Source organism: Bos grunniens, chromosome 17 (assembly GCF_055505025.1).
Source record: "Bos grunniens cultivar Pamir isolate PY7600 chromosome 17, Bosgru_T2T1.0, whole genome shotgun sequence".
Taxonomy (NCBI): domain Eukaryota; kingdom Metazoa; phylum Chordata; class Mammalia; order Artiodactyla; family Bovidae; genus Bos; species Bos grunniens.
The window spans coordinates 19,380,985-19,406,830 of record NC_141181.1 but is presented as its reverse complement, the minus strand read 5'-3'; the positions used below and the strand labels follow the sequence as shown (position 1 = coordinate 19,406,830).

The window sequence follows — 25,846 nt, the reverse complement described above, 5'->3', positions numbered from 1 at the left end:
TACCTGTTTCTCCAATTAACACAGCACAATCATTAATAACTATATTATGTGATGAACTCATAATTGCAGCCAAGCAGAAAATAATTACCATCTATCAGCTCTCATGGTTTTACAAAAGCGAAATTTCCTTTGCTTTAGAAGTTCCCCAGAACAAATAACAGTTTTACACTGGCAACACTTTCATTTTGTGAACCAACTGCCACATGTCTCTATAAAGTTGTCATATATCCTTCTGGGCTCGACTCACATGCAGCAGTTTCAATTTTAAAATCTAATCCAAGGGCAAATCCTCCTGATTCCATTGTGAACACCTGGTACCAACAACAGTGAAAAATACTGGATCTCTTTCAAATGAATCTTCATGTGAAAACAAGTGACAGTTATCTCTCAGAATTATAAAACAATTAATTAAAAGCAATTAATTTATGTCAGCAAGCCAACAGCAAATACACTCAGATGCATTCTTGGGCAATATACACTTGGAGGTACAAGAGTCCTTGCCCTTGGGGAGTTTACAGATCATTAGAGAATAAGATAAGGGGCACAAATATGTGTAACATAAGGCAGGTGGAGAAAAAGGCCTGAGAGAAAAAATTGATTATAAGGTTCAGAGGAAGACAACTCACAATCAAATTAAATAGGCATCATTGAAAAGATGCAATGTAAGGTTGGTGGAACTTCATCCAAAGAAATAAGATTGGACATTCCTGGCAGAGGGAACCGCATTATGAAAGGCCTTAGTGCAGGAAGATACAAATTTTGCAATCAACAAATGGCCCTGGCTGCTTGAGTCAAGAAGAATCTGGGTAATGAACTTCTGCTGTTTCTGCTACCCAAAATATACTTTGATGTTGCCACAGATACATGCAGCCATGTAACCATTAAACTATTATCACAATCAAGAAATGGAGTATTTCCATCCCTCCAAAATTCTCACTCAAGCCCATTTACAGCCATTTGCTCTTAACCTCTGGCCTCAGGCAACCATGGTCTGCTTTCTGTCGCTAGGGATTGGTTTTGCCCATTCTAAAATGTTCTGTAAGGGTAATCATATAGCCTGAATCTTTGTGTCTGGCTTGTTTCACTCAGAATAATGCTTCTGAGATTCATCCATGCTATTTGGTATATAGTAGTTTATTTATTTGCATTCCTGAGGAATATTTCATTAAATGGATATACTATTATTTATTCATTTTCCCATTGAGGGACATTTGGGTTATTTGAGGGGTTTGGCTATAATGACTATGCCAAAGCCTTTGACTGTGTGGATTACAATAAACTGTGAAAAATTCTGAAAGAGATGGGAATACCAGACCACCTGACCTGCCTCTTGAAAAACCTATATGCAGGTCAGGAAGCAACAGTTAGAACTGGACATGGAACAACAGACTGGTTTCAAATAGGAAAAGGAGTATGTCAAGGCTGTGTATTGTCACCCTGCTTATTTAACTTATACGCAGAGTACATCATGAGAAACGCTGGGCTCGAAGAAGCACAAGCTGGAATCAAGATTGCCTGGAGAAATATCAATAACCTCAGATATGCAGATGACACCACCCTTATGGCAGAAAGTGAAGAGGAACTCAAAAGCCTCTTGATGAAAGTGAAAGAGGAGAGCGAAAAAGTTGGCTTAAAGCTCAACATTCAGAAAACGAAGACCGTGGCATCCGGTCCCATCACTTCATGGGAAATAGATGGGGAAATAGTGTCAGAGTTTATTTTTGGGGGCTCCAAAATCAATGCAGATGGTGACTGCAGCCATGAGATAAAAAGACGCTTACTCCTTGAAGGAAAGTTATGACCAACCTAGATAGCATATTCAAAAGCAGAGACATTACTTTGCCAACAAAGGTTCGTCTAGTCAAGGCTATGGTTTTTCCTGTGGTCATGTATGGATGTGAGAGTTGGACTGTGAAAAAAGCTGAGCACCGAAGAACTGATGCTTTTGAACTGTGGTGTTGGAGAAGACTCTTGAGAGTCCCTTGGACTGCAAGGAGATCCAACCAGTCCATTCTGAAGGAGATCAGTCCTGGGATTTCTTTGGAAGGAATGATGCTAAAGCTGAAACTCCAGTACTTTGGCCACCTCATGGGAAGAGTTGACTCATTGGAAAAGACTCTGATGCTGGGAGGGATTGGGGGCAGGAGGAGAAGGGGACGACAGAAGATGAGATGGCTGGATGGCATCACTGACTCGATGGACGTGAGTCTGAGTGAACTCCGGGAGTTGGTGATGGACAGGGAGGCCTGGCGTGCTGCAATTCATGGGGTTGCAAAGAGTTGGACATGACTGAGTGACTGAACTGAATCCCTTAACTCTATATAGCCCCTCCTCCCTCTTCCCATTAGCATCCACTAGTTCTCTATATCTGCAAATTTGTTTATTTTTTGTTATAGTCACCAGTTTGTTGTATTTTAGACTCCACATATAAATGACATCATACAGTATTTGTCTTTCTCTGTTGAGTAGACATATAGATGTGAAGGGTATGTCAGAGGCACCCAAATCAAGAGAAGAGAACAGCAGCTCATGCAAATACACAGTGATGAGAAAGAACAAAGCTCATTCAGCGAACTACAGTCAGTGGGTGGAACTGGAGAACAAGCTATTGGAGACAGGGAGTAACTGCTGAGGATAACGCTGGTGATGATTCCTATCAACAAAGGTAAGATAAAGGTTTCTTCCCTTTCTTTTAAACAAACTTTGACTTTCATTGCATAAGAAAATCAGTCATTTTCCCCCCAAAATTCCACCTTCATCTAATACCTTCTAGCTGTGTGATCCTGAAAAAGCAGAACCTCCCTGGATCTGTTTTCTCACTTGTATCACAAATAAAACCTCCCTGAAGTTGGTGAAAAGACTGAGCTAATACATGTAAAATACCATGTCAAAGATAAACTATTTAGATGCTCACCAAATGGTTTACCCCTCCTGGGCACAGTCGGAAATATGTTTTACAGCAACGTATGGCCCTAGGTGGGCCAGGTTTGACACTAGAATGTGAGCCCAATGATGGTGTCAGTTCTGGGCTAAGGGAGTTAAGAGCAGGTAATAAGCTTTTCTCAAGATCTTTCTCTCTTTCATGGTAACTTTGAAATCCATATGCTGAACATACACCAGGAAGAAGCCTGGCTTCTTGAATGGAAGCCATGGAGCACAACCCTTTGGCTCCAACACATACTTACCTTCAGCTTACCCCACTGCATTGTGATATATTGTAGGGGAAATTTTTTTTTTTTAATTCTGTTAAGATACTAAAGATTTGGGGGTTTTCTGTTACAGTAGTTATCCTATCCTGATTTATTCCAACATTTTCCCCAATGTTTAGCACATAGTAAGTACCCCCAATAAATGTTAGCTGAGGATGCTACAACTGTTATTTGTTGTTTTATTATTATTACTTGAGACAATAGGGCATAGTAGTTTAAGTTCAAGTTCTGGAATCAGGCAACACTGGGTCTAACTCTTGATTCCACATTTACCAACTTGCTTTGCCAGTTCCTTGGTCTCTTGAGCCTCACTTTTCACTTATCCACTTGCCTGCCTTGGAAGGTCGCTGTGAGCATTGCACGAGATGGAGCATGTAAATCTTTTCACAAATGCACGGAGTGAGTGCTCATTAAGTGCAAACTGCTAGTAACACTACCTTGAGAGCAGAATCTGATACTAGGGAAGTTTGAAGATTTACCACCACCTCATTTATGGAGAAACACCCAGTGAAGCAGAACTCCCCTGCATCTTAACATCTCAGCCAGAAAGTACAGCATGCCTTCCTTTCTGCCCCCAGGTCATGTGCAAGAGTGGACTGGTCACTTTGGCACCCTGAAACCTGACTGTACTTTCTGTAATCGCCCCAGGAATGTGTACTCTGAATGCATATCCATAATATGGTCAGGTCAGTAATCACTCTAGCTGGCAAAGATAATAATGTGTTAACAGATCAGGCCTCCAGTGCTCATAAATTATTCTTTCTCATCTTTCTGGGCAGGTAGTTCAGGAGTGCAGGGGATGTGAGTTGTTACTGGCCACTGAGGTCTTCTGGTAGCTGGTTCTCTCACTGCGAAAGCTCCCGGCATGCTCCATTTTCCCAGAGCCACCGGTTGCAATCAAAGCATGCTGGTAGTTGATATCTTCTAATATTTGTTGCTCTCTTTCTGCCTGGCACTTGTGGCTCCATCTTGACACGAAGCCGTTTCCATTATTGCTGTTAGTAACTAAATAGCCCTTGGACTCTAGCTGGGAAACACAGCCAGAAAGTGCTTAGTGTTACCCTATTTCCTGCAAACAAAAATCCTGACAGCTTCAGGCCCATTTTTACTTTATTATTTATACAGCCAGGCCATTTATTGCAAGACACTACCTCTCTCCAGCTTGGAATAGGCAAATTATTCCATTTTCTATTGTAAATGGTGCAATTCCTGATTCAGCAGCCTCAATAGGAGGCAGACTTGGGATGGAAGGATTTGCACATTTGTTGTTGAGAGCAGAAAATCATTATCTGTGCCCTGTTTTTCTCTGGCACTTAAAACAGAGGCGGGATTGAAGAGACAGATATTCATATCACTTTAGCCTTTGGGTCAGGTTATTGCTGGAGAGAGAGAAAGAAAGAGAGAGCTTGGACAGCACGGATTCATTTTAATGGTCTATTGGTTCCACTTAGTGAAGGCCTATTAATTGTATAACATGCGTCTGTATCTGTGTCTTTCAAATAACATTTCTAACCACCTGGGGAACTGCTCAGAAGACACAGAGGGATAAATAAAGAATGGGTGCAATTAGGCAGTTACGATCAAGGATGGAGAAAGGTTTGAAAGGAGAGATGGGAAAGATGCTCTGACTTCAATGCCACAGGATATTTTTAATTAAAAAAAAAGGCTCTAGTTATGAAAGTCTTTCTTTCATAAATTGCTACACAAGCAATATAAAGACTGAAGAAGTAAATTCATCAATGAGGGGATGACATGTATTATGAAAAGTAGGAGAGCCAGGAGTTTTCTTATTGAAAAGACACTTACTTTTTATTTGGATAAAAACCTGGTAAAATTACATTTTTCCTTCTTGTCTATCATTTCCTAATGAAATTCCATTTGGATGAAATATGGGAATTAATAAGTATTTTTGGTATGTTTTTAACCCCACCTAGTGTCCCATGCCCACTGAGGGACCCCAAAGTGCATCTCTGGGGAAATTTCAAGAAGCATCTCGATCCCCGTGTAAGAGGAGCTGTCCAGTCACAGGATCCTTGCCCCTTCCTGACAGCTCCATTCACCCAACCTCTGCCATCACAGAGCATAAAGTATTAGGGGACAAGGGGCTTTCTTTAAGTATAGTGTTTTGATTATCTCACCTTAGAAAAAAGAAAAACAAAAATTTTTTTTAAATATTTAGATTTTTTATTATGTGTTATTCTCTTTTATTAGAGAGAAGGAAATTAATGGCAACAGATCTTTTCTCTTTGTATTTGAATTACTCCATTTTGATTTGCTGGGAAAGACAAAGTATCCAACAAAAAGTGCCTTTGCTTCTAGAACATTCTCAGGTGGAAGGACTAAGTCAGTTAGGAGTGAGCCCTTTTTGATGTGGCCACCTTGAGAGAGGAGGATTAGCCAAGATCAGGCTCTCTCCCTGACGTGGCCACTTTGAGAGAGGAGGATTAGCCAAGATCAGGCTCTCTCCCTGACGCCTGAGCAACTGGGAAACCATTGTAAGAGGACCAGAACTCATCTCTGGCTAGAGCGCACACTTGGCTTCTTTTGGAGGATGTTTTATTTTTTAATTTAAATTTATTTATTTTAATTGGAGGCTAATTACTTTACAATATTGTATTGGTTTTGCCATACATCAACATGAATCCGCCACGGGTGTATACATGTTCCCCATCCTGAACCCCCCTCCCACCTCCCTCCCCGTACCATCCCAGAAATCAATTCAACTCCATGGCTTTTGGATGAGAGCCCAGCAGTAGACAAGCTGCAGTCCAGGAGGCAGAATCAATATGGTGCCCACTACCAGCCAGTCTGAGTCAGACAGGGACACCTGGACAGTGAACTTATCTTGGGCCTACAGGTGGCTGTTAAGGAAATGAGTGGTTGATATCTCTACTTCAATCATAGTCCACCACATACTCAAAATACAGGCTTCTGCTTTAAAAAGTCTGAGTGCTATTAGTTAAAGGAGTAACTAATTCTATTTTCCCTCCTGACAGGTAGGACATTACAACAAGCTATTTCTCTGCTAAAATGGGCCTTCTTATGAGTCCAGGATGAGACCTAGGAGTTGAACTGTGATATAAGTCCCAAGGAGGAAAATATAGTGCCGTCTTAAATTCCATCAAACACAATTATGAACAGCAACAACCTGTAACATTCAGGACACTAGAAGTAGTATATAGGGCTTTCCTGGTGCCTCAGTATGTAAAGAACCTGCCTGCAATGCAGGACACCTGGGTTCCATCCCTGGGTCAGGAAGATCCCCTGCAGGAGGGCATGGCAACCCACTCCAGTATCCTTGCCTGGAGAATCCCCATGGGCAGAGGAGCCTGGCAGGCTATGGGGTCACAGAGTTGGACATGCCTAAGCAACTAAGCACCGCACGGTAGTATATAGGACTTAAAGTTCAGCCTGGAACTGGGTTTAATTAAAAGCATCATACTTCAACTTTCAGAGTGTCTCCTTTAGCCCATACTACAGAGATTGTTATACAAGCCTCATGCACTATCAGCCAGAGACCACCTCTCTTATTCTACAATGCAATTTAAGACCTTCAATAATAGCCATATATGACTTTATTATCCTTACATTATGAAGCTTAGTGTCCTCTACTTGGCAATTCAAAAGCACTTGCTAAATAAAATTAAATGGAATGGAATTAACTTCTTGCAAAGACTAGAAATTTAGCAATTTAGTGTATTTTCCCCATATGATCCTACTCTGTGTGACTTTGTTTCAGTTGAATGACGCACCTAATTAGGGGGGAAAAAATGCTTTGTCCTCCACCTATGACAGGGGTGATCAAAACTGTTATGTTTGGGGAACAATTTTTCAAAGTTGGGTTACCCCCTTATACATAAGACCAAGTAGAGAATCACAGCTAAGTCATATAACACCACTGATTAAACAAATATATTTCATAGGTACTAAAGAAGCATGGCCAGATGGTGAAAGTCACTCAGTCATATCTGACTCTTTGCAATCCCACAGACTATACAGTCCATGGAATTCTCCAGGCCAGAATACTGGAGTGGGTAGCTTCCCCTTCTCCAGGGAATCTTTCCAACCCAGGGATCGAACCCAGGTCTCCCACATTGCAGGCAGATTCTTTACCAGCTGAGCCACAAGGGAAGGCCAAGAATATTGAAGTGGGTAGTCTATCCACAGGAAGATCCCTGGCCCAGGAATTGAACCAGAGTCTCCTGCATTGCAGACGGATTCTTTACCAACTGAGCTACCAGAGAAGCCCTCAAATAGGTTTAAATCAGTCTTTCAAGATAGAACTGACTAGGTTTTAACTTCTTGTCATGAGGACCTATTACTGATGACACATTTTACATATTTTATCTACTGTTCTTAACAGATAAAAATAGACATGTAAGAGGGAGCAGTCATCTACCACTCTGCTCTCAAAAACTCAGATGGCTCTGATCATTGTTTAGAGAAAACCACCTCCAACTCAAAGGCCAGAGAAAAAAGGAAAGAATTAATACTGTTTTAAATACTTTCAAACTATTCTTGTTCAGCCATAAAAAAGGGAGGGTATGGGGAGGGAGGAGGGAGGAGGGTTCAGGTTGGGGAACACAGGTATACCTGTGGTGGATTCATTTCGATATTTGGCAAAACTAACACAATATTGTAAAGTTTAAAAATAAAATAAAATTTAAAAAAAAAGAATGAAATAATGCCATTTGCCCCAACATAGTTGGACCTAGATATTATCATACTAAGTGAAGTCAGACAGAATGACAGGTGTCATATATTATTCATATGTGGAAGCTAATTTTTAAGAGATATAAACAAACTTATTTACAAAACAAACAGACTCACAGATTTAAAAAACAAATTTATGGTTACCAAACGGAAAACCTGGGGGGGGCGGCATAAATTAGGAGCTTGGGATTAACATACATACACTACTATGAATTAAATAGATAACCAATAAGGACCTACGGTATAGCACAGGGAACAGTATTCAATATTCTATAATAACACATCAAAAAAGAATCTGAAATAGAGTAACTACATGTATTGGGTTGGCCAAAATGTTGATTCAGGTTTTTCCATAGGATGTTAAGAAAGAACTTGAACAAATTTTCTGGCCAACCCAATATAACTGAACACCATGCTGGATACCTGAAACTAACACAATGATGTAAATCAACTAGATTGCAATAAAATTAAAATTAAAAAATAAATAGTGTCAAAATAAACCTTACAAGAGAAAAGATAAACCCAAACAACATGGAGGAAAAAATATTTGCTAAGGAAATGTATCATTCACTGTCAATACATTAGGGAATACAAAGCCAGTTCTATAGCAGCTGCTGGATCATGCTTCTAAGGGACAGCCTTTTTACCTTTTCGTGGCATATGGAACAGCTAGAAAATTATTAATATAATCCTCATTATCGCAAAGCATACTGTGAAGTGAAAGTGAAAGTGTTAGTCACTCAGTCGCCTCTGACTGTTTGCGACCCCATGGACTGTAGTCCACCAGGGTCCTCTGTCCCTGGAATTCTCAGGCAAGAACACTGGAGTGGGTAGCCATTCCCTTCTCCAGAGGATCTTCCTGACCCAGAGATCAAACGGGGGTCTCCCGCACTGCAGGCAGATTCTTTACCATCTGAGCCACCAGGGAAGCCCAAAGCATACTTTAGTAAATATCCATTGTGGACTGAGGTGACCTGCAGGGATTGAGAGGCACACCTCAAGCCCAAGGAGAGGTGCATCTCAAGCACTATTCCTTCTAGAAGAGTGACTGGCAAATTGTGCAGAGGGCCAGACAGCAAATATTTTGTTGACATTTTGCCTAAGTAAGTGTCTGTCTCAACTATTCAACTCTAGGTTGGAGCACAAAATCAGTTACAGATAATACATAAAGGAATGGGCATGGCTGTGGTCAATAAAACTTGACTTGCAAAGACAGGAAGTGGTGGGATTTGGCCAATGGGCCAAAAGTTGCTGACCCTTACTCTGGGAGAATAAAATGGGAACTGAGTGAGTAGGCTTTGCACACACCACCCCCAAATACACACACAAGGAAGCTTTATTCTTATCTATTTTGCCTACTGAGTTTCCATGGGAGATATTGCCTTCAAATATTTTTACAACTGAAAAACAGATAAGTAAAACTTTGAAAACTAGTTTAATAAATATTATAAATATATATATACACCTTCATTAAAAGGACAGCATTATTTAACTAAATTCCACTACTTTTTTCAGAATCTAAGATTCAAAAGAAACCAATATTTGAAGAAATACTAACACCTAGGCACAAAGAAAGTTATTTTACTCACTAATTTTTTTAATGGCATCTATTATTTTCCTAAATCTAGATCCTTCTTTTTAGTTTCAAAGAGAGACAGGTTAGTTTAATCATTTGGTTTTGGTTTATTCACTTCTATACTTCTCTACTTACAAATATTGAAAAATTTTCAGATCCTTGGGATGTTTATGAGCTCTGATTAAGTCAGTTATAACTAAAGCATGAAAAGAAGTTCCAGCACTTTTATTTACTTTTTTAACTAACTGATATATTTAGATGCCAAACTACATGTGATACCTGAAGGGGAAAAGTTTCTGGGAATTAAGAGTGGGAAGGATAGATAACACTTTAAACTCATCTTTACCTACCATTCTTCAGTTTCTCTACTAATCCCAGGGAAAGCTTCCAGCAGACTTCCCCTTTCAACTTAATTTGCTAGTAGTTTTCACTACATATAAAATAAATAATCAACAAGCAACTACTGTAGAGTACAAGTAGCTCTACTCAATACTCTGTAATAACCTAACTGGGAAAAGAATCTGAAAAAGAATAGATGTATGTGTATGTATAACTGGGCTTCCCAGCTGGTGCTAGTGGTGAAGAACTCACCTGCCAATTCAGGAGACAAAAGAGGATGCAGGTTCGATCCCTGGGTCGGGAAGATCCCCTGGAGGACGAAATGGTCAACAACTTCAGTATCTCTGCCTGGAGAACCCCATGGAAGAGGAGCCTAGCGGGCTACAGCCCATGGGGTTTCAAAGAGTTGGACACAACTGAAGCGACTTAGCACACACATACACATATGTATAACTAAATCACTTTGCTGTACATCTGAAACTAACATAACATTGTAAATCAACTACACTCCAATATACAATTTTTTTTAATCTCTCCACACTGTCACAAAAAATGAAAATAATATTCATTTAAAATTTCCTAATAGTTTTCAAACTTCAACTGTATAATACTTAATTAGGGATGCCCAACGGAGATGCAAAATTCAATGAGTCTCATTCAGAAGATCTGAGGTCAGGCCCAGGAATCTGCATTTTTAATAAATATCCTCTGTGAGTAATGTACACTTTGGGAAACACCACAGTTGAGTGAAATAATGATATATATTACATCGATTTATAGCAACAGGTTCTTACCCTTCTGAAAAGTGGGAGAATCAGAGAATAGTATATTTTTTAGACAAGGGTTCTCTACTGAGATTTTTTTCAATGACATGTTTGCTCTAGGTATCTGAAGAGTATTTTAACTTCTTTGTTATTCCATTTTCTGGTATTCACTGACATCTACTCCTAACAAAATATTTTAAAAAGGTACAGCAACACAACTACAAGATATGATCTATATTTTAAAGCAGCACTGGTTTGAGACCTTTCTCAGATGTCTTTGGGGAGTTGAGTTTATATTCTATTCTAAAAGAACCAACTCTCAGTAGACACTGGTGTTATTGTCAGACAAGTTGAAATCATTGTACAAGGATATTTTTAGTCAGTTCCAGATTTCATTCAAACAGTATTAAAGTTTCTTTGTACTTCATTTTCATGAGAAGTAACTGCTATAACTTCTAAGAAAAAAAAGAATCATAGGAACTAGAAGTATTGATCTTTGATGAAAAAATGTTTAAAAAAGGAATTTATGAGAAAGAGCAAACTACGTCTAGAGTACTAAGTGCAAGCATAGTAACAATCTGGAAACACTGAGAAGATACAGTAAACACTGCATTGTGAGAGTCACATTTAGCTGAATACAGCGTGCAAGACAAAGAGAAACGGGTCCTATTTCTGCGTGGTTTTCTGTCACAACTCCAAGTTGCTGATGACATAGTTTCAGCCATTTTTGAAAAAATTGTGTTTTGGTGCACACAAGTGAAGCTCTTCACTAATCCAGGACTGCAGATGTGAATGCAGCACGGGTTTATTTACAATCAGGCCTCATATTTCCAAAAGGAAAATCCATTTCTAAAAATCTTTAGGAGACTTAATGTCTGCAAAAACTCTCCTCCCGCCCCGTCCCCTCAAGGGTGTCAACTTGTGATGGGTGAATCAAACAATCAACTTGACGAGGAGCACAAACATTAGAAAATAGTTCGCGACCAGCGCCGTTGCTGCGGGGGATTGTGGGAGCCACCGCGTCCCGCTCGCTTGGAGAGTTGTCCGCTGGTTCTCAGCTTGAAGAAGATTCTACAGTCCTTATTGATCCTTTTTCTTGGCGTTACCATTTTTTGAAGCAAAGTTAACCTAGTTTTCTAGTTGATCTTTCTTTTTGGCCATCTTTAAAAAAAAAATTTTTTTTTTTAATCTATAAACTAGACAAGAGATAGTTCTACAATGTCCAAGTCATTCCAGCAGTCATCTCTTGGTAGGGACTCGCAGGGTCATGGGCGTGACCTGTCTGCAGCAGGAATAGGCCTTCTTGCTGCTGCTACCCAGTCTTTAAGTATGCCAGCATCTCTTGGAAGGATGAACCAGGGTACTGCACGCCTTGCTAGTTTAATGAATCTTGGAATGAGTTCTTCATTGAATCAACAAGGAGCTCATAGTACACTGTCTTCTGCTAGTACTTCTTCCCATAATTTGCAGTCTATATTTAACATTGGAAGTAGAGGTCCGCTCCCTTTGTCTTCTCAACACCGTGGAGATGCAGACCAGGCCAGTAACATTTTGGCCAGCTTTGGTCTGTCTGCTAGAGACTTAGATGAACTGAGTCGTTATCCAGAGGACAAGATTACTCCTGAGAATTTGCCCCAGATCCTTCTGCAGCTTAAAAGGAGGAGAACTAAAGAAGGCCCTACATTGAGTTATGGTAGAGATAGCAGATCTGGGAGCCATCTGTATGGGAGCCACCATACAGAGTACCTAGGGACGATTGGGAAGAAAAAAGGCACTTTAGAAGAGATAGTTTTGATGATCGTGGTCCTAGTCTCAACCCAGTGCTTGATTATGACCATGGAAGTCATTCTCAAGAATCTGGTTATTATGACAGAATGGATTATGAAGATGACAGATTAAGAGATGGAGAAAGGTGTAGGGATGATTCTTTTTTTGGTGAGACATCGCATAACTATCATAAATTTGACAGTGAGTATGAGAGAATGGGACGTGGTCCTGGCTCCTTACAAGAGAGATCTCTCTTTGAGAAAAAGAGGGGCGCTCCTCCAAGTAGCAAAATTGAAGACTTCCATGGACTCTTACCGAAGGGTTATCCCCATCTGTGCTCTATATGTGATTTGCCAGTTCATTCTAATAAGGAGTGGAGTCAACATATCAATGGAGCAAGTCACAGTCGTCGATGCCAGCTTCTTCTTGAAATCTACCCAGAATGGAATCCTAACACTGATACAGGACATACAATGGGTGATCCATTCATGTTGCAGCAGTCTACAAACCCAGCACCAGGAATTCTGGGACCTCCACCCCCATCATTTCATCTTGGGGGACCAGCAGTTGGACCAAGAGGAAATCTGGGTGCTGGAAATGGAAACCTGCAAGGACCAAGACACATGCAGAAAGGCAGAGTGGAAACTAGCCGAGTTGTTCACATCATGGATTTCCAGCGAGGGAAAAACTTGAGATATCAACTCTTACAACTGGTGGAACCATTTGGAGTTATTTCAAATCATCTTATTCTAAATAAAATTAATGAGGCATTTATTGAAATGGCAACCACAGAAGATGCTCAGGCTGCAGTGGATTATTACACAACCATCCCAGCATTAGTATTTGGCAAGCCAGTGAGAGTGCATTTATCCCAGAAGTACAAGAGAATAAAGAAACCTGAGGGTAAGCCAGACCAGAAGTTTGATCAAAAACAAGAGCTTGGACGAGTGATACATCTCAGCAACTTACCTCATTCTGGCTATTCTGACAGTGCTGTCCTCAAGCTTGCTGAGCCTTATGGGAAAATAAAGAATTATATACTGATGAGGATGAAAAGTCAGGCCTTTATTGAGATGGAGACCAGAGAAGATGCAATGGCAATGGTTGTCCACTGTTTGAAAAAGGCCCTTTGGTTTCAAGGGAGATGTGTAAAAGTTGACCTGTCTGAAAAATACAAAAAATTGGTACTCAGGATTCCCAACAGAGGCATTGACTTACTCAAAAAAGATAAATCCCGGAAAAGATCTTACTCTCCAGATGGCAAAGAATCTCCAAGTGATAAGAAATCCAAAACTGATGGTTCTCAGAAGACTGAAAGTACTGCTGAAGGTAAAGATCAAGAAGAGAAATCAGGTGAAGATGGTGAAAAAGATACAAAGGATGACCAGGCAGAGCAAGAGCCTAACATGCTTCTTGAATCTGAAGATGAGCTACTTGTAGATGAAGCAGCAGCAGCAGCACTGCTAGAAAGTGGCAGTTCAGTGGGAGATGAAACAGATCTTGCTAATTTAGGGGATATGGCATCTGATGGGAAAAAAGAACCTTCAGACAAAGCTGTGAAAAAAGATGCAAATGCCAGTGCTTCTGGAGCTGCAAAGAAAAAGCTTAAAAAGGTGGACAAGATCGAGGAACTTGACCAAGAAAATGAAGCAGCGTTGGAAAATGGAATTAAAAATGAGGAAAATACAGAGCCAGGTGCTGAATCTGCTGAAAATGCTGATGATCCCAACAAAGATACAAGTGAAAATGCAGATGGCCAAAGTGATGAAAACAAGGAGGACTATACAATCCCAGATGAGTATAGAATTGGACCATATCAACCCAATGTTCCTGTTGGTATAGACTATGTGATACCTAAAACAGGGTTTTACTGTAAGCTGTGTTCACTCTTTTATACAAATGAAGCAGTTGCAAAGAATACTCATTGCAGCAGCCTTCCTCATTATCAGAAATTAAAGAAATTTCTGAATAAATTGGCAGAGGAACGCAGGCAGAAGAAGGAAGTTTGAGATGTGCAAGAAGCTTAATGATTTCAAAGAAAATAATGGTTCTTTGTTTTTTAATGTTAACCTTTTTTAAATACAATACTGATAGTTAGAAGAAAACTATTGTACTCTTTTGTTTTAGTGGAAAATAATAGATAATAGATGTCTGTTCATGTGTTAAGTGTTATAGCAAAAATACATATACGGTTAAGTTATGAAGAATTGTTTTTGTTTTATCAAAATAGTAACAGACAGAAATACTTTGTAGAGACTGACTTCGTATGCTAAAGACACTTGCACCACTAAGAAAGATATGTAGAAGCATTCAGAGAAATGAAATTTAGTAGTTCCAAGCTTCAGAGATATGTCAAAACTTTTGATTCCATTCAATAAAGAACAAAACCAATTGTATTTTTATTACTTTCATCTGAAACATTCCACATTTTAATCTGAGCCTTGCAGACTTTTCATTTGGAGTTTGAAGCATTTTTGGTTTTGTTTCATTTATGGAGAACTTCACTAATGTGAGATTGGTAATTAAAATGCAGGTGCAGTTTTCTTTCAATGTCATGTTGTTGTTTAGGTAATAAGACATATTAAGTAATTGGCTTTAGATTTTGTAATTTTTTCCCCTAAGTTCCTGCTAGATTTCGTATTCTAGAAGTTAATGTATTTTCAGTGAAATGTAAAAATATTCCCCTTCTCTTTGACCAGTATTAATTTCTTGAGATCTTATTGCTTGTCACTTGAATCCTGTAGCTGTCATACATCATCTGGTATAAGCAACATTTGATTTTTGAAGTGTGTAGACCATCTCTTTGTATTTTCAAGATGTAATTTTACATTTCTGCATTTTAAAAAAAGTTTGGCCATAATCTTAGACGCACGCTTCGAATTCATATACTTGCATATGTGACCTTTGTGAACAGAAATTTGCATGTATAATCTGTGTTTACTTGTAACTTTCTGGTTATATTATATACTGCTTATATCTGTGGATTCAAGTTTCTTAAGTGAGTACCAATAAAAAACAAAAACCTAGGCCATGTTCATTGGTTATACATGTTTGAGGTGTTAACCAATATATTTGTCACAGTTGTGGTTTTTATTTACTGTTACACTTTCTTGCATGCTTTAACAAATTACTCCATTTTTAATCTAGAGTGTTCTAAAAACTGCTACTAAAAATCTGAGTTTAAAAAAAAAAAACACCAAAAAAGAAAATAGTTCGCAACTCTCACGATGTCTGTCACCTTTTAAAAGCTTTCAAGTACTCCCCTCCCCTTTCTAAGTTATGTAAACCAGAAACCCAGGAAAGCAATGAAGTTGGCTGGTCTGGAAGATAATTCACATTCCCAGAGTGAAAAATACTGCTTATCCGCTCTCATCTCCAGGCCACATGCTACATCACATTCACATTTCAATACTGACTCAGCCTATTACTTGCCTCTTTCATGTGGTTTCCTCCTCAAGATTCATCTCCTCAGAAAACTGAGTTTTGTACCAAATTTCTGAAACTCTGTCTTTCTACCTTGCCATAATATATTTCCCTTGTTTATTTTACCACATGATATCTTATCAATGAAAACCAATACCCCCTGAAAGAGAACTGGTTTAAAGTCCTCTTTAAAGATATAAAGTATATAGATATAAAGTGGTGTATATCAAGTGTTTGTCTAAGGATATTTTCATGCAACAGAAGCTCTTTGAGTGTGGTCTGCAGTCAGAACCATCAGCATCATCTTGGTGGTTTAGTCGCTAAGTCATGCCTGATGGACTGTAGCCCGCCAGGCTCCTCTGTCCATGGGATTCTCCAGGCAAGAACACTGGAGTTGGTGGCCCTTTCCTCCTCCAGGGGATCTTCCCAACCCAGGGATTGAACCTGGGTCTCCTGCATTGCAGGTGGATTCTTTACCAACTGAGCTACAATAGAAGCCCCAGCATCACCTTGAAAAAATGCAAACCTCCACACCTATATCCAGACCTACAAAATCTACATCTCCGTTTTAACAAGATCCCAAAGTGATTCATATTGTCAGAATCACTTCCTAAGCCCAAGATGGAGCTATTCCCACCTCGGGGACTTTTGTCAATAAACCTGAACATAGCTAACTTCCTGGCCCCATAAATATTCTGCTTAGCCAAAAATCTAGGACATTCTATTAGCCAATCATCAAATATCAAGCCAGCTCTGGGCTGTGTGCTGCTGCTGCTGCTAAGTCGCTTCAGTTGTGTCCGACTCTGTGTGACCCCATAGACGGCAGCCCACCAGGCTCCCCTGTCCCTGGGATTCTCCAGGCAAGAACACTGGAGTGGGTTACCATTTCCTTCTCCAATGCATGGAAGTGAATAGTGAAAGTGAAGTCGCTCAGTCATGTCTGACTCTGTGCGACCCCATAGACAGCAGCCCACCAGGCTCCTCCGTCCATGGGATTTTCCAGGCAAGAGTACTGGAAAATCCCATGGACGGAGGAGCCTTGCTTATTCCTTCTTACCCACAACAAGGTTGACTGTATGGCTCCAACCAATTAGATACTTTCTATCGTTCTCTTCTTGTTCTTCATTCTTTATCCTAAGAAACCTTCCTGTCCTGTCTTCTGCCCCATTTTGTTATACTCTCTGGATGGAGATTGTCCATTTTATGAAGTGTTAGTTTGTTTTTATCACCTCAATTGTCTTCTTTCATTATTTTTTAATAGTCTATACTTCAAAATTTAAGAAGCAGAAGTTCTTGCACAGGCAAGGAATCTGGGCAGGGAGGAAATCAGAACCACCAGGGAGGGTGTTCTATATGCCCATCTAGCTCACACACTCATAGGATTCTGATTCTGCCATGTCCTATGAGACTGCCCTGGAAGGATTGGGTGGAAGACATGCTGGAGATATTTCTTCTGTTTTTCCTGGTGGGAAGAGTCCTAGGGTGTCATTTACCACTCTGTCTAGGGTAGACCACACAGAAGGTCAAATTCTGGAGAGACAATTATTTTCAAACAAGCTATTATAGCTTAGAACTCCAGTGCAGAAGGCAGTGCCTGACATAGAATAGGTGTATATGAAGAGCAGCAAAATCACAGATGAAATGCAGAACCATTTCAACATCTTGAACAAAGCTTCTTGGTAGGATGACACGAGATCACCTCTCCTTGTAGTTTCCTTGCTTTGTGCAAGTCAAACCTTTGTTTGTGGAATTTGTAGTCTATCCCAAATACAAACCTCCACAAAAACAGAGTAGAGTTTGGTTGGGCTAGTAAATCAAAGCTGCTCACTGACATCATAGGGTATGTATTCTAAAATTTTGAGGGCTTGTTTAAGCCTAACTATATGGCATGGGAATGGTGAGAACTTCATAAATGCTGCTGACAGACTGACAAGATTCACTCACCACTGCCTTGGGTCTTTGTGACTCAGTTCAACCTCAAAGGAAAAGAATTCACAGACTTAGCCATTCATTCTAAGCTGGGCAGCCTTTCACAAATGCAGAGGACTAGTTGCTTCTATGTCTGCGGATTGCATATTGCTTATTATTGGCATGACATTCCAGTACTGAAGAAGTACAAATAGTGATCCCTGAAGCTTCTTTAACCTTTTAAGAATATAGCAACTTAATGGTTCGCCTCATTACACTCCCCAGACCTTCCCCAGGATGACAGCCTGAATCAGAGGGCTCAGCTGCATCCCTCATCACTTTTTTTCACCATTTCCCAGCACAGCAAATGTCCTGCGAGCACAGACAGAAAACTCAAACAACCATTCCTCAGTGTTTGAGTCCTTCAAGTCCCTGGGCACATTTCCTAACTATTAAACCATGTGTGTGCTTTCAAAACCTGAACTTAATGAGATTTGCCCACCCTAGCTGGCCCTAGGACAAACCCTTCACTAGAAAATTCCTCTCTGTGGTTTTCCTATCACAAAGCAGGAGCACCAGTGCAAACATAAAAGCTCACAAATCTGAGATAAGGTACATAAAGATGAAAATGGTGCCAAAAGGCTGGAAAGGTTTCCTGAGATGACCACTGCTATCATATTTGGTATCAGATATGAAAGTCCCGCTAATGTGATCCCAGCTGCCATGCAGACTCACCAGGAGGCTTTACTATCCACAGCGCCCTACCCCAAACGCATGCTGCACCCCCACAAGCTGCCCCACAGTGAAGGCACACTAGTTTTATACGGTCATGTCCTCCATTCTACTCGCTAATTGTCTGTTCATCTGTGACGGCCCTGTTCCTTGCTCAAATAACCTCTCCTTCAACCCTCCCTGAATTGCAGCTTATTTTCTATCCTGCAAACGATAACTTTATACAAACCCTATTTTACAGCATATCACACTTACAGTGAGTTTGTACGTATGTCTCAACCCTAGAATGTACAATATTTCAGACCAAGAATGGCACCTTATGTATCCTATGGCCAGCTGAGAAAGTACTTGACTTTGTGGAAATAAGAAAACAAAGAGCAATTAATAGTTTTTAATGCCCCAAATCAGAGAGATTTTTAGGAAACATGTAAGACCCACTAACATGCCTCCCTGTTTTGGAAAAAAAAAAAAAAACTATGGATAAAGTAAATGCAAAAATATAATGTAATGAAAAGTCTAATAACACAAATGAATGAAACCAGGACTCACTCTCCTGCAGAGTTTAAAAAGAGAACTACAGAAATTGCTCCCACTCAGCAAGAGTTAATTCTGTTTATCTAAACCGAAGCAATAATCCCATTAATCTGAATGACTGAGAAGCTTCTCAATCTTTATAGGGACCAATTTCATCACGTGGTTCCATAACCATATTATTGTGTTGAAAATGTTATTTAAATACTAATATGAGAACATGCCAAAGCAAGCCACAAGTGATATACTTGTATTACTTTTCAATTCAACAATGAAGTAATAAATAAATAAAAGGAAATAAAATTAGGACCTAGAAAAACACCTTGAGGAGATAAAAGTTTATCTTTGAAAACCACCATTCTTTATATTAATTTCAAATATTTTTTCTGAGAAAAATCCATGCCATGTTATCTAGCTATGTGTGTTGAGAATGAAGTATTTTCTTTACATGGTTGCAGTAGACATTAGAGAAAATATTTTCAGTCTAAGAAGTACATGACATGTCCTTTGGTAAACAGGGATATAGATGAAGGAAACTATTCATCTCTAATGTGCTTTAACTTCTAAGTAAACAGTCACAAGAGCATCAGAGAAAAAGTTCTCCTTTTCAGGAAAAATATGATTCTAGAATATTTGAAAATGTTTCTGGCAAAAGCATGACAAGAAGGGCCAAACACAGGATGCTGAGTTTTAGACATTCTTATTTTTTTTTTCATACCTAAAAAAATCCAGATTTTCTACCCTTATAGAAGTTTCCTCCCTGACATACCTAATGTACATAACCATTTTCCTCACTCAAATTATTTATATACTGGACTGATATAATCCTCTGGAAGGGGTCAAGTTCAAAGGTCAAGAGTTCAGGCTCCATATCCCAGCTCTCCCACTTGAATAAATTTGGACAAGTATTGATGGTTTCACTTCTCTGTCTCATTTTCTTAATCTATAAAATGAAGCTGATTAAAAAACATACCATGTTTTCACTGGGAGATAAGAGTTTTCACATTTTAACCTTTCTGAAATAAGGAGCTATCTTACAATGGCTTCCGGACTAAACAGAATTAAAGTTCTGCCAGAGAGGGCATTCCATGCTCCTGACAGGAGATACCCTCCCTCCACCAGTGCAGAGGAACCAGACAAGTCTTCCTTCTTTACTCTTCTGGGTGAGGAATTTCTTTCATTTATTGTTATCCAGAAGGTGGAGATCCAAGATTTACCTGAAGGTCTCCTATTTTGTGATTTCAACATTGATGATATGATGAACTATCTTGGAGAGCAGACAAGAGAAATACATGAGAAAATGCACAGAGAGAGCTCCAGAGCAACACATGGTCGGTGATCATTAGCATCAAAATCTGCTGACTATCACCTCTGTCATACTATCAATATCCGTTTGTCACAAATAGATCAGCATGTTAATTACTTAATCCTCTTAATGTTGAAAACATGTCAAAGTGAAGAAAGCCATTTGAAATAGTCCAGCTAAAAAGAGCTCTTTGAAATAGCCCTTGTGCATGGCTCAGGGGGCCATGGCCTATGGCTAGCTATGGCCTCAACCGAACAAGACTCACTCAGCCCATGTTTCAGATATGATCTTGCCGAATGTTTCAAATCCCTCTTCTGGTTAAGACTGGCTACACAGCAAGTGTTCCCTTTTCTGTTAATGGAAAAAGGGATTTAATCTCACAGAGTTCCTTCTTGTTGTTCAGTTGCTAAGCCATGTCTGACTCTTTGTGACCCCATGGACTGCAACATGCCAGGCTTCCCAGACCTCTACTATCTCCCAGAGTTTGCTCAGATTCATGTGCATTGAGTCAATGACACCATCCAACCATCTTATCCTGCGTCACCCACTTCTCCTGCCCTCAATTGCCAGTATCAGGGTCTTTTCCAATGAGTTGGCTCTTCACATCAGGTAGCCAAAGTATTGGTGCTTCAGCATCAGTCCTGCCAATGAATATTCAGGGCTGATTTCCTTTAGGATTGACTGGTTTGATCTCCTTGTTGTCCCAAGAACTCTCAAGTCTTCTCCAGCACCACAGTTCAAAAGCATCAATTCTTCAGTGCTCAGTCGTCTTTCTTTACACGTTCGAAATGGACTCCCTGGAGTTCTATGCTGCTGCATCAGCAGGGCAGGTAATTCTCTTGGCATCCCACAGACTAGCCTGAAGGTCATGCTACTCTGCTAATTCAGGAAAACATAATTACACAGCAAAGAGCCGCTTCCTTTCTAATTCCTCTCTCTGACACACAAAGTTCCTGCGATTTAAGCTGTTTAAATGCGAGGGTGTCCACGCACTTACTCGGTGAGAATGTCCACATGTACTCCAAGGGCTCTGGACTTGGACTCTAGACCAGAAAAGGAGCTTGTTGATGGGCTCAGTGTACCGCCAATGTCAATAATCTCTCTCCCTTCCCTGGTTCCCAGTCCTTTTTCTCTGATGCTGAAGTATGAGAGAAGCGGATGAGCGATGGCACATCATGCAGCCCTTTCAGTAAGGCTTCACTACACACCTCCAGGGGCACTTTTCACATCACAATCTGTGTGAGCGGTGCCCCCAGGAATTATCCAGGCCGCAATCTGTGAGATCACAAATGGCGGCTCCGGGACCAGTAACTGAAATCAAGGCAAAGTTCTCAGAATTTATTTATAATCAAAACATTCATTTTGATTCATTTGATAATGCCACAACTGACAAAACATCATGCCTTAAAGAACAGATAGCTTACAACTATTCAACTATGATTTTATAAGTATTGGCTTTATCGAAATCTATCACTTATCTATACCGCAAATAATCTAATGGATAACATACACGAGGCATGCAGCACTTACAAAACCATCTCTTCATCCAGCAAAGCCACTCCTTGGCCTATATCCAGAAGAAACTATAATTCAAAAAGATACATGCACCCCAGTGGTCACAGCAACACTATTTACAACAGCAAAGATACGGAAGCAAACTAAATGTCCATCAATAGATAACTGTATAAAGAAGATGTAGTATAGTTATAAAAGGGAACACTATTGAACCATAAAAAGGAATGAAATAATGTCATTTGCAGCAACATGGACCTAGAGGTTATCATATAAGTGAAGTCAGACAGAAAAAGACAAATATACGATATAACTTATATGTGGAATCTAAAAATATATAAAGTCACTTACAAAATAGAAACTCATAGACATAGGGAACGAACTTACGGTTACCCAAAGAGAAGTAGGGGGAGATAATTTAGAACTTTGGGATTAACAGATACAAACTACTGTATCTATATTTATTTTACTATAAAATAAACAAGCACCTACTATATAGCACAGGGAACTACATTCAATATCTTGTAATAAACTGTAATAGAAAAAATACAAATATATATATATATCTATGAATCACTTTGTTGTATGCCAGAAACTAACAACACTGTAAATTAATCAAACTTCAACTTTAAAATTTTTTTTAAATTAAAAATAATCTATCTTTTTATTTACAAGCACCAAACTGGTACTGACTTAAGTGGTACAAAATACCAGAGGGTTCCTTAGGCCTCCAGTTTATCCCCCAAGTCTATCTCTTCTCAAAAATCTCCATAGGAGATCTTCACATTCCATGGTTACCCATTCCAATAAGTCACAGTTCTTAAGGTCACAATTTCTTCCTGTTCTTAACAAAAATCCATCCTTTCACAACTGAAGGCATTTTTGACAGTGAATCCTTGAGAGGTAAGGAGAGTTCTTTTTGTCATCAGTAGTTCATAATTCCAAACTGTAAGTCCTCCCTAAAGAAATCTGGTATTTTGAAATATCTCCTGCCCCAAATAAGAATTTCCAGCACCACCACATGGCTATGTTTTCTGTATCTATAATCCTAAATCAGATTCAGCCTTTCAAAGTTATGATAAAGTTAGAAATACTGCTCAAGTATAATGAAATTTTGTCCATCAGCACTGGCTATTCAACCTATACAGAATTTTGCTTTTTCATTTTCAAACTTTTTATTTTATATTGGAGTATAGTTGATTAACAATGTTGTATTAGTTTCAGGTCTACAACAAAGTGACTCAGTTATATAAACCTGTATCTATTCCTTTTCAAATTCTTTTCCCATTTAGGTTTTTACATAATATTAAGCAGAGCTCCCTGTGCTGTACACAATAGGTCCTTGTTGGTTATCCAGTTTAAATACAGCAGTGTATACATGTCACTCCCAAACTCCCTAACTATCCCTGCTATGTTCCCACTGGTAACCATAAGTTTGTTCTCCAAGTCTGTGAATCTAAGAAAATATTATTTCTCTAGATCATTTGATATTTTGATTCATTTTTTAAACAGCCTTTATTTAATGCTCTCCCACCCTCAGTCTCCATGGATTTGGACGAATAAAGTCTGTACTACCTCATTAACCTTCTTCATTATCATACTACAAAGAGCAGAAAGGGGGCACTTTTTCCTTTTGGGGCAGAACAAGCAGGCAACTATACCAGGGTAGGAGCAGCCCCCAGGGCCCAGAGAGGGGTTGTTAGAGCCTGACCAGAGCCAGAAGGTTTCCCCACATTGGGGCAGCCCATTTGGAGCGTTAGAGCTAAGAAGTGGGAAGATCGGCTGGATGGTAAGGAAGAGCCTGAGAAGTGTAGACAGTGTCCACCCTGGGAGATGACCCCACCCATGAGGAGCATCTGAACTACCACAGGGAGGAGAGGAGGGATCCACACAGGGACAGCCTGGGACAGCTATCAGATGTGAGCAGGGTAACAAGGACTTCCTTGGGATGGGGCCTGGGGGAGAAATGTGGCGTGAGGTGCTGGAGCCCAAGCAGGGGAGGAGGCTCTCAATGTGGGAGAGGAAATGACAGAGGTGACAGTAAATCGGCTATTACAGGGAGAGAGCAGAGAATAACTAGATGAGGAGAGTGGGTGTAGTCTTCTCACTACTGATGAAGTAGGTTACAGATGCAGTAAGTAAAGCAGAATGGCCCTGTGACATCGTTGTATTGAGTAAGAATTGGAGGTATGGTGTAAACTTGTATTATTCAATAGATGGACAGAGAGAGAGACATAAATAGTTGTTTGAATATGTGTGGGTTAGGGTTAGGGTTAGGGTATATATATATATATATATACACACACACATACATACATACACACACACACACACATGTGAGTATACACAGATACACATTTTTCCTATGACTAGTAGCATCAATATGTCAAGAGCAGTGAGCACACTCATTGCCCATATCTGGGCTCCTGAATACCATCCTCCAGGGAAAAGAAGCAGGGCTGCTTGAAGAACAATCTGAATCCAGGTCTGGGGAGAAGAAATGTAAGATGATCCAGGAACATCTGTTTAGAGCAAAGAAGTACTCAAAGCACGACAGGGATATATGCCAAAGTGTGAAGCAGCTTCTACTGCCAAATCAGGAAAACTTAAGTATCAAAATAACGATGGTGATGGATTATCACTTATTGAGTATAATAGGAAACTATAAATCCATGAATGAATAAATTAAATGTCTGGTGATGAATGAGACATTTAGTTTCAAAGTAGCTCTCCTAAAAACAGTCATTAATTATGAAGGGAGAAAGTAATTTTGCAGTGGAGAAGCCTGGAAGGTGCTACCTTTATCAAGTAATCCAAGTGAAGATTCTCAGTACTAAGATATGTCAAAATTGTGTGCCACCAAGATGCACTGAAAAGAGCACAGAATCACACCTGCAATATCCCTGAAACATGCATAATCTGAATCACAAAGTAACAAACAAACCCATATTGAAGGGCATTCTACAAAATAAATGGCCTGCAATCTTTAAAAATTTCAGGTCATAAAAGTCAAGGAAGTCAGAGAAACTGCTTCACAGTAGGAAAAACTAAAGAGATATGACAACTAGATGTAACACATGATTCTGAACTGGATATCTTCTATCAAAGATATAACTGAGATAATTCACAAAACTGAGGGCTAGATAATAATGTATAAATATTAACTTCCTCCATTTGATTATTATTCTGTGGTTACAAGAAGATAGTCTTTGTTGGAAATACACACTGGAGCATTGAGAGAATGTGGCATGGCATCTTACCTTTAAACAGTTCAGGAATAAAATTCTTTGTACTGTACTTTCTGTTTTTCTTTAAGTTATGTGATGATTTCAAAAAATTTAAATGTATTTAAAAATCAGCTAGATATACAGGATGGATAAACAACAAGGTCCTATTCTATAGCACAAGGAATTATATTCACTATCCTGTGATAAATCATTATAGAAAAGAAGATAAATGAATATATATATATATACACATAACTTTACTGTAAAGCAGAAATTAACATTGTGAATCAACTATACTTCAATATAGATTAAAAAAATTCAACTAGATATAAAGAATACAGGGAAAAATCAGTAAACTTTGAAAACATCGTATACTAGGTAACTGAATCAATGTTAAATTTCCTGAATTTGATATTTTTGCCACGATAATAAAAGAATGTGCTTGTTCTAAGAAGATAAATGCTAAAGTATTCTGATGTTAAGTATCACGATGTCTAGAATTTACTCTCAAATGGTTTAGAAAAAATATGAATAATAAAAAGGCAGGTATATCTACACACAGAGCATATGTGTGACAATGTTAACAATTGGTAAGTCTAGGTGAAGAATACAAGGGAACTCCTTGTACTCTTCAGGAATTTTGAGGGTTTCTTCAAAATAACTTTTAGAATAAAACAAAGTAAAAATAACTTGGACCATGGTTTCCGATCTTAGCTGCATATCTAAATCACCAAGGGAACTTCACAAAGGAAAGATTCCTGACATACACCCCAGTTTTACAAATCAAATACAGGAAGCTTAGGGATGGTGCACTGGGATGACCCAAAGGGATGGTATGG

The 25,846-nt window shown here is 39.3% G+C and overlaps 2 protein-coding genes across 5 annotated transcripts in view; one reads left to right on the top strand and one right to left on the bottom strand.

Moving 5' to 3' along the window:
• The window catches only part of SLC7A11 (solute carrier family 7 member 11), a 639,869-nt gene that overhangs the window by 572,678 nt on the left and 41,345 nt on the right, over positions 1–25,846 (bottom strand). The window lies entirely within an intron of this gene.
• Positions 11,677–14,473, top strand: LOC147355098 (matrin-3-like). The gene is given in 3 exon segments (XM_086345912.1): positions 11,677–12,326; positions 12,329–14,204; positions 14,327–14,473. Coding segments are annotated over 3 exon segments (2,397 nt in total). The 5' UTR covers positions 11,677–11,819; the 3' UTR covers positions 14,341–14,473.